Source organism: Saimiri boliviensis, chromosome 13, assembly GCF_048565385.1.
Source record: "Saimiri boliviensis isolate mSaiBol1 chromosome 13, mSaiBol1.pri, whole genome shotgun sequence".
Taxonomy (NCBI): domain Eukaryota; kingdom Metazoa; phylum Chordata; class Mammalia; order Primates; family Cebidae; genus Saimiri; species Saimiri boliviensis.
This window is the reverse complement of record NC_133461.1, coordinates 56187885-56204802: the sequence shown is the minus strand read 5'-3', so window position 1 is coordinate 56204802 and position 16918 is coordinate 56187885. Positions and strand designations below refer to the sequence as shown.

Sequence of the window (16918 nt, the reverse complement as noted above, 5' to 3'; positions counted from 1 at the left end):
AACTCATCAGTCTTCCAGCAAAATATTAACATGTCCCTTCCATGAAAAACAGAGATAATATGAGTACAGTTGTCCTTTAGTATCCCTGGGGGATTGATTCCGTGCCCTGTCCCATATCAAATCGAATATCCTGAAGTCCCTCATATAAAATGGCACAGTATTTGCATATAACCTATGCATATCCTCACATATACTTTAAACCACCTATCCATTGCTTATAATATTACAATGCCTACACATCACATCATTCACATAGATTCAACATAGTACTCAGCCCACAGCAAATTCAAGATTCACTTTTTGGAACTTTGTGGAATCTTTTCCCCCCTATTTCAGTCCATGGTTGATTGAACATGGAACCCACAGATATAGAAGGCCAACTGTGTTTTGTTTCCTGTTCATTTAATTTAATATAAGGATAGACTTTGGAGCATCCAAGCAAATTCGCTAGGATTTATATATTTGAATGATTTGTTTGGTAGGTATCTCAGAGGGCAGGGAATTCTGTTAAGCATCTTTGATCCTAGTTGAGCAAGCGTACGTGGTTGGAACATAAAAAGAAATGTTGAACTGTATTTACCTGCTTCTATTGGGACAGGCTATGGCACTTTACCCTATTTCTATGGAAATGTTAGTGACATTGTTGTGAGTCCTCTGCTGGTGAATTGCTACAAGATTCCACAGTTGGAAAACAAAGATTTAGAACAACTGGGGTTGACTGGCAGCCAATATCTGAGTGTGGAAAACATGATTCTTCTGACAATACAGTATCTTGTGCGGCTGGGTAAGTCATTTTCCATAATCATTTGCTGGTGACTATTTTTGAGGCTTCTTTGTGATGCACTTTTTCTTTCTTTCTCACATTTATCCTCCTATCTTTTATTTTTCTTGTAATGTTCTTTCCCTTCAACCCCATTCTCTGTAACTTTTTTCCCTTTCCTCTCCTCCATTTCTTTTCTACTCCTTTCCTTTCCTCCTTGCTTCTTTGGGTCCTGGAAGAGATGAATTGCACCACCTAGTGTCTGGTCTCATGATGCCACAAAGTAGTTAAGGTAGGCAGAACCTCAAAGGTTTGTGCCTTGAGCACTGCTTCCCTGGGGAGCTTGGCCAGGCCACCTTTCTGAAAGTGCAACTACCATCTAGAATGCAAACATAACCATTATCTTAAACAATTATTTTTCAGTTTTCCACTTAGCCTTTTTGTCTTGTTTATCCATTGCCCCTACATCTATTTTTTTCTTTTTTTCCTTCTCCAGCTACACCCACTCGATGGAGTCCCATTGTTAAGGTCATAACTGTGGACCTCCCTGGAAGGTCCTCAAAGCTATAGGGCAAGGGGGATGTGTAAGTCATGAACCCTCACTTCCTCTATCTGATATGTCCTCCTAAGCCCCACAGTGGGTGTATGCAGGTGCTCTGACAATGTTAGAGTGGTTCAGAAGCATTTACATCGAAATGTCCTTTATTTTGCAAATGGCAATAGGCCATCTATATGCAGCCTAATTATACACTCATTCTAGGACTTCAAGCCACTGTTACTTAGAAAAATAATTGCAATGTAAAATTACACACAAATTATTTGTATGCACTCTTGTGAATTTTTTTAATTTTAGAAAATACTTCAGTGTTATGAAATAATAAAAAGATTGGGCTAAATGATTTTAAAAGAAAAAATAAGCTTTATTAGGGCATATTCAGCCTTTGGTGCATTAGCTAGCAGTTTTGACTAGAACTCTTTGTGCCCTGAGAGGCTGCCTTGATGTGGGCTCTGCTTTGACATGGCCTTTTGAAATCTGCAAGGCATCAGTTTCCCATGATAGCTACTTTCATGGTAAACCTAGGACTTGCTAATGATGCTTATTGAAAGATAATACAATTATAAAACTCACCTGAGTCCAAAGCTCATTTGATGACATAATTTTAATTGCTACATACTGAAATTAGCTGGTGGACTGTGTTCTAAGATCTAAAGGCAACTTCTAAATGCACCCAAAATTAGTAAAATCAGGCTTCAGAGAGTGATGATATTATAGCCAACGAAGCAAATCACTATAGCACTCTTTTTCAATTTTTGTTGTTGTTGTTGTTTGTTTTGAGACCAAGTCTCACTCTGTTTCCCAGGCTGGAGTGCAGTGTTATGATCGCAACACACTGCAACCTCCGCCTCCTGGGTTCAGGCAATTCCCGTACCTCAGCCTCCGGAGTAGCTGGGATTACAGGCGCAAGTCACTACACCCAGCTAATTTTCGTATTTTTAGTAGAGACGGGTTTTTACCATGTTGGCCAGGCTGGTCTCAAACTCCTGACCTCCGGTGATCCACCCACCTTGGCCTTCTGAAGTGCTGGGATTATAGGTGTGAGCCGCCACGCCAGCCTCTTTTTCGATCTTAATAGCAATTTTTAAAATGAGAGTCCAATTTAATTAAATGAACCAAGTGGTCAAAATAAGATATCTTTCCTTATATTACTAAATGCTCTTATCTTTTGTAAAAAAAAAAAAAAAAAAGAAAAAATTTCAGTTTAATTACACAGATTCCTCTCTGCCCTGCAGGATCAATTCTCTCCAGAATTTGACTTCTGGTCAATCAATTTGGCCTCTCAATATACATGAATAACATTTCTCTTTTAAAATTTAAGCTTTGTACATTGAGACTTCTCTGTCCCTCAACAATTGTTCTGGAGTCCTTAAAAAAATTTTTTTTTTTTTTCCTCTGGAGGTTTCAAGAAGGGAAACAAGAATAGTTTCACATATGCATGCCATAGATTATAGACATATTTTTAAAATGTAAACTTCTAAAAGGACAGTTTCAATACTTTAGCGGCTCAGTTGCTTAGAGGTAACAGAAAAGAAGAAAAGCAAGATTCTTCAGAAGGAACATATCATCTTCACTACAGTCACTTTAAAAAAATCTCAGTTATTTCACAATCTGAAAATCTTTTGAAGTAGATAATGAAATCAGCAAATCCAGAGATTCTTGGAGGGCTCTGAGTCTGTTTAAACCTTGACTTTTCCTATTAAGGTAGTTCTGCCTGAAAAGCCATTAAAACTGATACCTTGACTAACCTGAGTTACTGGAGATCAGCACTTGAAGGAGAAGATTACTGTTATTAAGCTTGCAAAAGTGAAGAGACGCCTGCAATGAAATTGTAAAGGCTGAGGATGAGGCACAGGGTGTGGTGGCTTACGCTTGTAATCCCAGCAATTTGGGAGGCTGAAGCAGGAGGATCACTTCAAACCAGGAGTTCAAAGATGCGATGAGCTATGCTTGTGCCACTGCACTCCAGCCTGGCAGACAGAGTGAGATCTTGTCTCTAATTAAAATAAAAATAAAATAAAATAAAAAATAAATTAAAAAGGCTGAGGATGAATAAGTGATAGTTGATTTTTGAAAGCAAGACATTTTGCTCTAAGAAGTTTCTTACCTCATTTAAACTTTAATATCTTTCCCCCACTTCTTGATTCCTAATGGTACATCAGTCAAAACTCTATAAAAGTGAGTTTTAAGGCAACAAGGGATGTTGTGAACATGTTTGGTAAATTTATTTTCCCAGAATGCCTTTGTATTTTGAATTATGCTTCCTGATAGAAAATGTTACTTGGTCCTGAAGTGAGTCTTATGGACTATTAACCAGGTCCCTGAACTTTGAGGTTGTTAATGAAAGGCAGTAGGGAATTGGAGACAGCCAGGGCCATCTGCTTTTCAGCTGTCATGTTCTGGTGGAGGAAAGCTTTAAATAGATGACCAGCTTCTATCCACTTTGAGCTCACTGAAAAGTGTGTACCTAGTGACAATTAACCATGATGTCAATTTAATAAAGCTGAATGAAGATCAGACGTCTTGGAGGTTCCTAGGTGATTTTGTTTAAAAATCATCCCTCCACATTGTCAGGAAGTGATTGAGAAGGACAGAAGAGGCCAGGCTCAGTGGCTCATGCCTGTAATCCCAACACTTTGGGAGGCTGAGTAGGGTGGATACTAGAGGTCAGGAGTTTGAGAGCATCCTGGCCAACATGGTGAAACTCTATCTGTAGCAAAAATACAAAAATTAGCAGGGCATGTTGGCGCATAGCTGTAATCCCAGATACTCCAAAGGCTGAGGCAGGAGAATTACTTGAGCCTAGGTGGTGGAGGTTGCAGTGAGCCAAGATCGCGCCACTGGACTCCAGCCTGGGTGACAGGGAAACTGTCTCAAAAAAGCAGCAGCACAGAAGAATCACAGACATAATACAATGTATACATTACCATTTTCTTGTCCTGTTTCCATGTTTAAAGGAGAAAAATCTGTTTATGAGAATTCCACTCTCCTACCACTCCCTGGCCTCCAACCAATCATGGAAAAACTATTTTCTCCAGTTAATTTTTTTTTTTTTTAACGGAGCCTCACTCTGATGCCAGGCTGAAGTGCAGTGGTGCAATCTCGGCTCGCTGCAACCTCTGCCTCCTAGGTTCAAGCGATTCTCCTGCCTCAGCCTCCCAAGTAGCTGGGACTACAGGTGTGTACCACCACACCTGCCTAATTTTTTGTATTTTTAACAGAATCAGGATTTCACCGTGTTAGCCAGGATGGTCTTGATCTCCTGACTTTGTGATCTGCCTGCTTTGCCTCCCAAAGTGCTGGGATTATAGGTGTGAGGCACCGTGCCCAGCTTTTTTTTTTTTTTTTTTTTTTTTTTCTCTGAGACGGAGTCTCACTCAGTCGCTCAGGCTGGAGTGTAGTGGTGCCATCTTGGCTCACTGCAACCTCTGCTACCGGGTTCAAGCAATTCTCTTGCCTCAGCCTCCTGAGTAGCTGGGATTACAGGCGTGCACCACCATGCCTGGCTAATTTTTGTATTTTTATTAGAGACAAGGTTTAACCACATTGGTCAGCCTGGTCTCAAGCTCCTGACCTCATGATCTGCCCACCTTGGCCTCCCAAAGTGAGGGATTACACGCATAAGCCACCGTGCCTGACCTAAAATTGTTTGTTTTTTATAATGTATAAGATTTTATTTAATTTTCCATGTCTAAAAAGCATTACTAAACACCTTATTTTTCTGCTTTCCCAGAAAAGATGGGAAGGGCCAGAGAGGCCACTTAGATCTCTATTAGAGGAGGGAATGGTTCTGACTCACTTGCAGGGCCTCCTTCTCATGCAGAAGTCCAGCTGATCACCCCTTTGTTCTTCTTCAAGGCACTTTTAGCCCTGGGTTCTGGGGCTGTTGCTTGGTCTCAGATCACAGACACTGAGGAGTCTGAGCTGGTTTATGGGAGCCTGAGTTTCAAATCTTGGGTTCACAAAGCAAAAGAAATGATTGAATAGAGGGAGTAACTATACTCTCACTGCTTTCAGTTTAAACTAAATGTTGAAATCTTAGTTCATTTGTGTCACTTGGATACCAAACATTGACTTGCTTATTTTTTTCTAAAGACTGGTTGAGTTTCTAAAGAGAATAAGAAACAAAATCCCCCTGCTTCTAGGAGCCACAGTTCAGCAGTATAAGCTTAGCCCTAACTGGCAGCAGAAGAGTGCCAAATAGCATATTTAACAATCCAGAATGCTGGAGAGTAACTAGATCATGAAAGCATTCTCTATCTGGGAAAAGTGTGAGGCTGCCTCAAATATAACTTGGAAGTGAAAAATAATTAAACTTCATTTTCTGATGCACAGTATTCTCAAAATTAGGCATAGAGGCTATACATTAAAATGTTTTTCAAAATGCCTATGAATAAAATGAGAACTTAATGAAACTTAAAATTGGTTACACACCAGTAGGTTGGCTTCTTTTTTTATTAGGCCTCAACAATTTCCGTAATGCCAAGCTTAATAGGTCAAGAAATACGCCATGTGCAACGACCAGCTCTCAGGGCATACAGTGGAATTAATGGTTTCTCTTAGTACATTCTCTTTTAAAGAGATCAGGAATACAATAAAGAAGAACAGAAGCTTGATGTTTTTTAAAAAATTGAGGCAGAAAGAAAAATAATTTCACAGCAGTAAATGATTAGTAGGGACTCTATACTTGTGACCACTCCAAGAACAAGAGGTTATTTTCTAGTTGGAGTATGTTTGAAGGGCTGAGGACCGCAGGATGGCGTGTGGGTGTGTGTCTCTCTCCTACCTGTGATTCTTTAAATTGCAGTTGTAATTCTCTTCAATATAGGTCCTGATCAGATACCTCTCAGGGAAGAATTTGAGCAAATTATGCTGAAAGCTATGCAAGAATTTACTCTGAGAGAAAGAGCCCTGCAGTTAGGTGCTCAGTGTGTCCCTGTGTCACCAGGACAACTCCCTTGGCTTGCTAGATTAATTGCCAGCGTATCTCAAGACTTGGTTCATGTGATTGTGACCCAGAACTCTTTGGCGGAGGGTATTTCAGAGACTCTCAGGACTCTCAGTGAAATGAGACACTATCAAAGGCTACCAGATTATGTGGTGGCAATTTGTGCATCGAAAATCAGAGGAAATGAATTTTGTGTGGTAGTGTTAGGTGAGTAATTTTTTGTTGTTGTTTTTGCTTAATCAATTCATTCAATCATTTGTCCATTTTAAAATGTGTATTGTGTGTTTCAGGCATCCACATAATCAACCTCTGAATAATTGCTCCGGCTTGGGCTCATCCTCCTAATTTTAACCTTCCCTTTCCTTCTCAGATGAGGTTTTCATAGCCCTCAGTTTGGCTGGTGCCCCTGTCAGCTGGTTGTGGGAGCATTATTTCAAAGCTCTCCCTAGTAACAGATACCCCTGTCTTATGTAACTGCTGTCCTTTAAAGGTTTTGGAAATGTTACCACTCTAGCATGTGATAAAGCTAGTGCCACAGGTGGCCCAAGCCAGTTAATCAAATTTGCCAGAAGGGTAGCTCATATATTCTGCTTCTCACTGAAGAGTCTATTTAATATTGTAACATTGATCCTAAAGAAAAGATTCAGAAAGTTGGTACATTACAAAATTGCGGGGTGGGAGGGGACTTTTTTCCCTCTGCTGTACAGATTTTCTATCAGGCACCCTCCTGGGTAGCCATTTGAATTTCATTTTACTTCTGTCTGTACCGAATGGCTCCCACCTCTTCTGAGCAAAGAGGCTAAGAAAACCTCCTCACTTTGGCAAATCCTGTCTGCCCATCTTTCTATGCTACATGTATTTCCAGAAAGCTTCATCAGTGTGATACATTAGTATTTTTTCATTTTTATTTGTAAAAAACATGTTTATATTTTTAAGGCAAATATTCATTATAACCATGCAAGCACAATCTTTATAAGATTTTTCATACTCGGCCGGGCGCGGTGGCTCAAGCCTGTAATCCCAGCACTTTGGGAGGCCGAGGTGGGTGGATCACGAGGTTGAGAGATCGAGACCATCCTGGTCAACATGGTGAAACCCCGTCTCTACTAAAAATACAAAAAATTAGCTGGGCATGGTCGCACGTGCCTGTAATCCCAGCTACTCAGGAGGCTGAGGCAGGAGAATTGCCTGAACCCAGGAGGCGGAGGTTGCGGTGAGCCGAGATTGCGCCATTGCACTCCAGCCTGGGTAACAAGAGCGAAACTCCGTCTCAAAAAAAAAAAAAAAAAAAAAAAAAGATTTTTCATACTCTTCCCTAGTCTTTTTTTCCCCATGTTCTCCACCCCTGGGCATCTATGCAATTGGCAAGCCCTGGGGCAGCCATGGTGTTGCCCACAGCCCCTGGGCGGGACAGGGACCTTCCTTAGTCATTAAACACAAGCATGTGTATATTTTCAGGTACAAACATAAGGTACATCATTTTTTTTTCCTTGATCGTCTTGTATTATAAACATTTCTATTTCTGTCTAGGGTCAGAATTGATGCTTCAAATGCTGTGTAATTGTCCACACCTTTTGATGTGTAATAATTTTCTTAACCCAAGTCACCGTAGTGACATCCTTTGATTGTTCCCAATTGTTGCCATTGTAAGTGATGTTCCAGCAACCTTTGTTCTGTTGATGAGTCATCTCTTCTCTCCATTCTGCAGGTCCGCACCAGTCCCGAGCTCTGGCAGAGAGCATGCTCACCACAAGTGAGTTTTTAAAAGAAATTAGTTATGAGCTTATCACAGGAAAGGTCAGTTTCCTGGCATCACATTTCAAAACCACATCATTAGGTGAGTGGTTGTGAGATTTGGCAACAATGCCAGCCCCTGGTTGTGTGATTTTCCGAATTTAAATCTTAGCCTGTCAAGAAGATGAGTGTGGAGCTCAAGCTTGCCAGCTGATCTTTCATTTGAAATAGTTTATCCTAAGTATTTTGTCACTAACACCACGGAAGCAGTAAGGGGCTCTAGAGGAAGGAACATTGGTACTGGATTCAAAAGTCTCAGCTTAGCCGTGACCTTATTGAGTGACTTTGGGCAAGTTTCTCTCTCCCTGGAACTCGGTTTGTTCATTTGTTCCTTCCTTCCCTTTCTTTTCTTTCCTTCCTCCTTCCCTCCCTTTCTCCCTTCCTTCCTTTTTTTTTTTTTTTTTGACAGGGTCTTGCTCTGTCGCCCAGGCTGGAGTACAGTGGTGTGATCATAGCTTACTGCTTGACACCACCCCCCCTCTACTGGCTCAAGTGATCCTCCCACTTCAGCCTCCCAAGCAGCTGGGACTACAGACATGTGCCACCATCCCTGGCTAATTTTTAAATTTTTTGTACAGACAGGGTCTCCCTTTGTTGCCCAAACTGGACTCCAGTTCCTGGCCTCAAGCGATCCTCCTGTGCCTTGGCCTTGCAAAGTAATGGGATTACAGGCGTGAGCCACTGCACCCAGCCTGGAACTCAGTTTTCTAATTCCATTCTGCCTGCTTTTGAGTATTAGAAAGGTCAAAAGAGATACAACATATGAAAGCATGTAAATTGTAAGCACTATATCAATGAGAGTAGTTCTTGTTATAGAGACACCGCTATACTATAAAGGTGGCCAAGTGTAAATGCTGATATGAATTGCTGGCTGACCAACAAATCTACTGAGAACAGCCTAACTCCCCAACTCAGAGACAGATAAAAACGAAATAAACATATCCTTCCTTGAAACCTTCTTATCACTACCTTATTTTGTAACAGGAGATGACCTAGACAAGCTGTTGGAAAAAATGCAACAACGAAGAGGAGACAGTGTGGTTATCCCTTTCAATGGAGACCTTAATGAATGCGTGTCACCTCAGGAGGCTGCTGCTATGATGCCCACACAAAACCTGGGTAATGTCATCTCAGACCAAAAGGAGGAAGTTAGTCCTTAGGACAGACATTGTAAAAACTAAGTCATTCTGAGGGTTTTGAGGATTCTTGAATTCACAGACCATAACAGCCTTTTCCTGATTGTCTACATGATAAACCTGGTTCAAATTAAAAATGCGTTCCCATGTGGCCTGGATCAAAGGCCTTGTTCCTAGTAAAAGTCTTCTGGAATGAAAATCAAAGACTTTATCTTAAGCATTCTCTCTTTTTTCTCTGAAAGATTCCAGGACATTGGTGCTTCTTCCTTAGCTCCACCATCTGCGCCCAGAGGATTTCAAAAAACTGTCTGAAAGAGTCAGACTACAGGCAGTGCAGGGGCCCCAGCTCCTGCTCCTTCACTTACTCTCTGACCTGTAAAACACACATTTTCTAAGGGATAGTGAGGCTTTCCTGGGAGACAGAGCAGCGCTACTAGCATGTCATCTGCCCTACAACAAGCTTCAGGGGCTCAAAGGGGGACTGTCAGGGATGAGGAGTCCAGTCGTTAGACTGGATTCATTTGGGTTTCAGTCCTTCCCCAGTTCACTGATTGACAGGAATGGCATAGGACAGAACAGAAAAAAGAACCGGAGAAAGGATAGATGGGAAACAGACCCATATAAGCTGCTGCTGACAGCCTCTTGGCCCCTACTTGATAGGAATGCATCATTTATATATTAGGATTGTCTCAAGCAATAAAAGTAGCATGGCTTGGCAGTCAGCTCTGTTGTAAAAACAAATGTAAATACGGGCAATAAAATGTTTTGACTTCTCAATGGTATTTGGTAATTAAGTGATCATCCATATGATCTAAAATGTGTTTATATTAACTTTTGAATTGTTAACACATTTAGAATTTAAACATTCTTATCCCAAGTACATTCTTAGTTCCCTGTTTAAAAAACACTTTTAAAGACATCTTTTTATTTCCTCAAGCTTCAAAACTTGCTAAGTAAAATTCTACAAAGTTATATGTATATTTAGTCCCCACCCATCCAACCTGTAAAATGAAGGAAATAACAGCCTATATCAAAAGACAGATGTGTTTTGATTAGCAGTCTGTGGTACAAAGACTGTTTGGGCTTCTACTGAAAGTTCCAGCTTTGGGCTTTTCCAGTGGGTTCTCTTAACCACTAGGGAGACTGTACATATAAATCTCCACTTGCTGTCAGTGGCCGTGATAACCAGGATATGTTGATGACTGTCTTTGCCTCAGCTGCATTTGATTTTAGAAAACATTAATTAGCATGGGTTAATTAGGCCCTGTTGCAGTTAAACTGCCACATGGGTTCCTGATAAAAAGCAGTGCTTTAAAGAAGCATTGGATGTTGCCTGCTCACCTATTTAGCTGACTAAACTTGTTTCATGTGTGTGGATGCTGATGCACGTATAAGAAAGATTGATTGCTTGATATACTTGCAATAAAAAGTTACTGACCTGCTAGAGTATCTGGGCAATGTTTTTGTAATACGTCACCTGCTGAGTGGCCAGCTGGCTATGTCATGAGTCAGGTGTCTTCAGATAGTCCAGCCATCAGCCTGGAGCTGGCCACAACCACCTAGACCTGCCAGGTCACAGCACTGGCAAAGTGGAATAGAGTGGGAAGAAAGGTGAAAGTCGTGTTTCCATGACCCATGTTGTGTAGTTGCTGGGAAGGGAATTTCCAACCATGTTGCAACTGACTTGCTGAAGAGGAAATGTTTACTATAGTGCTATCCAGAAAAGCTCAAAGGAACTCAGCATCATGATCATTACAGCAACCTTTCTTTCCTTGAACTGGGTCGGGGCTAGGGCACTGGCCGGTGCTGATATTCCTAAAGAAAACTGGAAACACTTCCTCTTCCATAGCTGAGTCCCAGCACCGGCTCCGAGAGTGTAGTCTGTCTCCTCCACTTCTGGATGGGATAGGGGGTGTTGAATTAGGCATTTGTGAGATAACCAATCACTTCTAAAATAATACATTTGCAAAACTGCCACGTCCACTCCTAAGCACATCCTTTCATCCACGTTTCAGGGAAAATAGGCAAATCTATTAAAACTCAATAGAGAGTGCAAATAGCAGGTGAGAATTCTTAGTGAGATAGCATTACATTACCTTGTGTGTGGTATGTGTCCTCACAGAGATTCACAGTGGCCATTATGGAAGTAAATTAACCTTGTTCTTATGACTTCTTTTTTTTTTATGACTTCTTTTTAAATTGTAGATTTAGATAGCGAAACCTTCCAAATTTATCAACCGCAGCTAACAGTTGCCAGAAAACTCTTATCCCAGGTGTGTGCTATAGCAGACAGTGGCAGCCAGAGCCTAGACCTCGGTCACTTCAGCAAAGTAGACTTCATCATCATCGTCCCCAGGTCGGAGGTATTGGTGCAGCAAACTCTTCAACGGATTCGACAATCAGGTAAGAGTGAACTTTCAAAGAGGAGCCCACCGAGATCCAGCTTCAGATCCCCTCTGCCTCTATCGTTTGCGTAATCCAAATGTTTATAGGATGCTTAAAACCTTCTTCAGGAATAAAATCATAAAAGCGGTTGGACTTGGTGGCTCATGCCTATAATCCTAGTACATTGGGAGGCCGAGACAGGTGGATCGCTTGAGGTCAGGAGCTTGACACTAGCCTGGCCAACATGATAAAACCTCATCTCTACTAAAAATACAAAAATTAGCCGGGCATCGTAGTAGATGCCTAATCCCAGCTACTTGGGAGGCTGAGGCAGGAGAATTTCTTGAACCCTGGAGGCAGAGGTTGCAGTGAACTGACATCGTGCCATTGCACTCCAGCCTGGGCAACAGAGTGAGACTCCATCTCAAAAAAAAAAAAATCATAATCATAAAAGCACTTTGTTGGCTGGGCAAGGTGGCCCATGCCTGTAATCCCAGCACTTTGGGAGGCCAACGTGGGCGGATCACGAGGTCAAGAGATCAAGACCATCCTGGCCAACATGGTGAAACCCCATCTCTACTAAAAAATATAAAAATTAGCTGGGCATGATGGCATGCACCTGTAATTCCAGCTACTGGGGAGGCTGAGGAAGGAGAATTGCTTGAACCTGGGAGGCGGAGGTTGCAGTGAGCCGAGATCGCACCGCTGCACTTCAGCCTGGCTCCTGGCAACAAAGCAAGACTCTGTCTCAAAAAAAAAAAAAAAAAAAAAAAGCACTTTGTTGTTTTGAGTTTGTCTGAAGTTCTGAAGTTTTCCCTCAAAATACTGTCTCCTTTTTCCCTCAAGATCAAGGATAAATTGATGTTTATGTTTGCCAGATACTGTTAAATCCGTGATGTAATCTGTGGCACTAGAATCTGGTCAGTTATTGAGGAAGAAAAATTTTCTCAAGGCAAGAATGGCCCTCAGCCTCCCCAAGTGCTGGGAGTACAGGCATAAGCCACTGCACCCATCTTATTTTATTTATTTATCTTTTTTTAGAGTCTCTCTCTGTCACCCAAGTTGGAGTGCAGTGGTGCAATCCTGGCTCACTGCAACCTCCACCTCCCTGGTTCAAGCAATTCTCTTGCCTCAGCCTCTCTCAAATAGCTGGGATTACAGGTGTGTGCCACCATGCCCAGCAATTTTTGTATTTTTAGTAGAGACAGGGTTTCACTATATTGGCCAGGCTGGTCTCGAACTCTGACCTCAAGTGATCCAGCAGCCTCAGCCTCCCAAAGTACTGGGATACAGGCATGAGCCATGACATCCAACCCGGATTCTGCATTTCTAATAAGCTTCTAGGGATGCCAGTGTCAGATGATCACACTTTGAGTAGCATGGCTCAATAAGAAATCTTGCTTGATTATACATTTTAAAATAACTAAAAGAGTATTATAATTGGATTGTTTATTATACAAAGGATAAATGCTTGAGGGGCTGGATACCCCATTTACCCTGATGTGATTATTACACATTCTATGCCTGTATCAAACTTTCTCATATACTCCATAAATACATACTCCTACTATGTACTTAACAAAAATTTAAAATTAAAAGTTAAAAAGAAATTTGGCATTAGTTCCCAAGGCCAAATGAGCTGACAGAAAGTACATTTTCCCCTGTTTCTATCTCCTTAACCCCTGTGACTGAGATGTGAACTTTTGTCCACATCTTCTGGAGGTCCAAGTGTGTGGTTGACAGTACAGTCTTCTTTTTAGCCTCTCAGTTTTGGAATGACAAGTTACAAAATGACTTGTTGGAAATATTGACCTGTAGGTGATGAGCTAGAAAAGGTCAAATACCTTCTCTCACAGCTTTCTCAGAAACCAAAGTAGTTCTCTCTCTCAGCTACTGGCTGTTTCTACATTTATTTTTCCTGCCCCTTCTCCAATATGGAGAGTGGATGGGTGTCGGTCACACCAAGTGGTAGCCAGATTTTTTTGTTATTTCATAAGGATTTTTTTTTAACCTTTCATAACGTGGAGGAAGTGTCTTATCTTTTAGGTATTTTACTTGTACCAATTGGCATTTGTGGCCTCCCTGAGTTTGTGATCTGATATCCCAAATTGTGCTTGAACAAACATATCTTGGCACCTGTTTGAAGTGACGAAATCATCTGCAGAGGCTTTTCCTGAAATAACCTCTCAGTGACCTACACTTTCACCTTTCCTAATAAATGCAGCTCCTAAATAAAGCCTTGCATTTTTGACAGATGAAGAAATTTTACAAGTCCTTTCCTTTCTCTTCTCAGTGCCCTCAGATTTTTCTAAAGTAAATATTTTAAGATTGTCATCTCTCGAAAAGGTACCAGAATGTGATCAATTATATAAGCTTAGAAGCCAGAAAAAAATTAATGTAATAGACAGGTTTGTCAAACTCAAAGCAAAGCATATTTTTAAAATTATTTGCATCTGGCTTTGGCATACATACTGAAATTTTTGCTGCAAAAACAATCACTTCTGTATATTTAAACATAACTTTACTTATTTTGTTATATAAATGATTATGGTATGCCTTATTTTGAAAAATTGAAGTAGAAACATTTAAACATTTATAATCCTACAATTCAAGGGTAACTACTATTAAAATGTTGGCGTTAACAAATAATACCTAGTGTTCCACCTCTCTTCCCTGACTCTGTTTTTTTCACTTGGCATTACAGTATGTATCTTTTCCTATGTCATGAACCGCTTTTGTGAACATCATTCTTAATGAATTTATAGGACTTCACGTCGTAATTACAAAAAAAGTATTTGCTTTGATATTTAAATACCTTCATAGTCTTGGAACACATACCAATTGATCGAAGAATAAGGACCAGAAGCATGTTAAATGTAAGGAGAAATTGTTCAGGGTAGAGTAAATAGGAGGAGATTATCCATTAAAATAACTTAAAAATCATAGCTATTAAACAGAAGTTTTTAAGAAATAATCTGACTTAGTTTCCTCATATGTTACCGTGTGAATTGAGAAGAGTTTAGTTTGCCTGAGGTCACAGAGGGCAGTACCTTGAGAGCAAGGACAGTTTTTGTATTGTTGCTTGCCTAGTGCCTCGTTTCATTCCTCTCCTGGGCCTGGCACCAGCAGGTGCTCAAGTAATATTTGAATGGAGGGTGAGGAGAAAGAGATGGGCAGAAGGAGAAACAGCATTCTGTGGTCTTTACATCCTGGTTCCATTTGCCTCCTTTACTAAAGAAAGCATTCTAGCAGAGCCTGCCAGGAAAAGCACCAGGCAGGGAAGACCTGCCAGGGTAAGCAGAAAGGGCACATCCTTGGCAGTGCCTGCATGGCTGAAAGTAAAAGGATGAAAATAGAAAACATCACGTTGTTGCAGACCCAGCACTAAAGTGAAGCATTTGAAACCTCAGCTCAAATTCTGATGAAGAAAAGAAGGGAGGGAGGAGGAAAAGGAAAATTAAACAAAATTTTATAGAAAAAAATTGTAGGTTAAAAAAAAGAAATGAAGTGGGTTTAACATCTTTTAAGTTTGCCAAATGTAAGCTTGTAACTGCTGGAATGATCAGTGGAGAAGGAGCATTTTTAGACTATAGGACATGTTTTTGTTTTAGTGTAATTTTTTAGAAATCTGAAGTTGTGCCGGGCGTGGTGGCTCAAGCCTGTAATCCCAGCACTTTGGGAGGCCGAGGCGGGTGGATCATGAGGTCGAGAGATCGAGACCATCCTGGTCAACATGGTGAAACCCCGTCTCTACTAAAAATACAAAAAATTAGCTGGGCATGGTGGCGCGTGCCTGTAGTCCCAGCTACTCAGGAGGCTGAGGCAGGAGAATTGCCTGAGCCCAGGAGGCGGAGGTTGCGGTGAGCCGAGATCGCGCCATTGCACTCCAACCTGGGCAACAAGGGCGAAACTCCGTCTCCAAAAAGAAAAAAAAAAAGAAATCTGAAGTTGTAGCATAATTCCTCTAATTCAGAAGACCCCATATTTTATGAATGGGAATACTAGCGTACTTATGCAATCCAAATGCAAGCCCCTTTCAGTTCAAGGGGGGAGGGAGAAGTACAGGAGGTGACTGTTCATTTTTATCCTCCCTGCTTGTAAAATGGTGTTGGTTGAAACCCCAGCAAATGGGAGTGGATCTGGAGGTATCCAGACAAGGATGTGTTATCATGTCAGGGGAATGACACAAATCTGATACTTTAACACATGCAGCATTATAAAAAAGCCAGAGAGATGTATTTGTCTGCTGATATATAGATTATTCAAATGGATAAGGCAGTTTTAAGGAAGCAGTAGACATTGCAAGGGAAGTGAAGAGATAGAGGAAGGCATTCTCACTTTCTTTCTTTTTTTTTTTGAGACGGAGTTTTGCTCTTGTTGCCCATACTGAAGTGCAGTGGTGCCATCGCAGCTCACTGCAACTTCCGCCTCCCAGGTTTAAGCAATTCTCCGGCCTCAGTCTCCCAAGTAGCTGGGATTACAGGTGCCCATCACCATGCCTGGCTAATTTTCGTACTTTTAGTTAGAGGTGGGGTTTCACCATGTTGGCCAGGCTGGTCTCGAACTCCTGACTTCAGGTTATCTGCCCACCTCAGCTTCCCAAAGTCCTGAGGTTATAGCCACCACGCATGGTCGGCATTCTCACTTTCTAAAAACAGACTTTCTTGTTGCAGAGCTTTCTTCTGTAAACAATTAAAATAAGAAAATACATTAAAAGATTTTTTAAATAACAAAATTTTTTTAAATGAAGAAATAAAGACAAATTTTCTTGGCCTCACCAACCTTATGCTCCCTTTTTGGTCACCTAAAATTTCAACAGAAAAAGGACAGTATGTTTGGTTCAGTGACTAAGACACAGGAAACAGGTGCCCAGAAAGAATGTACTGGGAAACTACTCTGTCCTGAGGTAGAGGAAACACAAGAGATTCCTCTGTGCAAGCATAACTCAGCACATGCATTGCTATTCGAATGATGGCCCAGCCAGTACCCAGCTCTCACCTTCCATTCTCACCTTCAGGCACATGTACCCCTGCCCCACCATAGCCACAGCCACAGACACTGACCCCTGACATATCCTGGACCCTGTCTAATCCTAGAATCACTCATTCAGGTGTTCCCAATTTCAGGCCACAGTCTCCTTTGCAGCATATTCAACATGTTCTCATTATGTGGGGGAAAAATCGACCTTTCCAGTTGATGCCATACTAAATTCTTTTTGGTTCTTTTTATTTATTTATTTATTTTGAGACTGAATTTCGCTCTTGTGGCCCAGGCTGGAGTACAGTGGCACAATCTTGGCTCACTGCAACCTCTACCTCCCTCGTTCAAGCTACTCTCCT

At 41.2% G+C, this 16918-nt stretch overlaps 1 protein-coding gene across 4 annotated transcripts in view; it reads left to right on the top strand.

The window, feature by feature from the left end:
* The window catches only part of GREB1L (GREB1 like retinoic acid receptor coactivator), a 316336-nt gene that overhangs the window by 219753 nt on the left and 79665 nt on the right, over positions 1–16918 (top strand). For all 4 annotated transcript variants that reach the window (XM_003924788.4, XM_074383696.1, XM_074383697.1 and 1 more), the window contains 5 exons: positions 599–784; positions 6145–6471; positions 7973–8101; positions 9043–9177; positions 11400–11597. In XM_003924788.4, coding sequence (XP_003924837.1) covers positions 599–784; positions 6145–6471; positions 7973–8101; positions 9043–9177; positions 11400–11597 — 975 coding nt within the window. The remainder of the gene's footprint in view (positions 1–598; positions 785–6144; positions 6472–7972; positions 8102–9042; positions 9178–11399; positions 11598–16918) is intronic.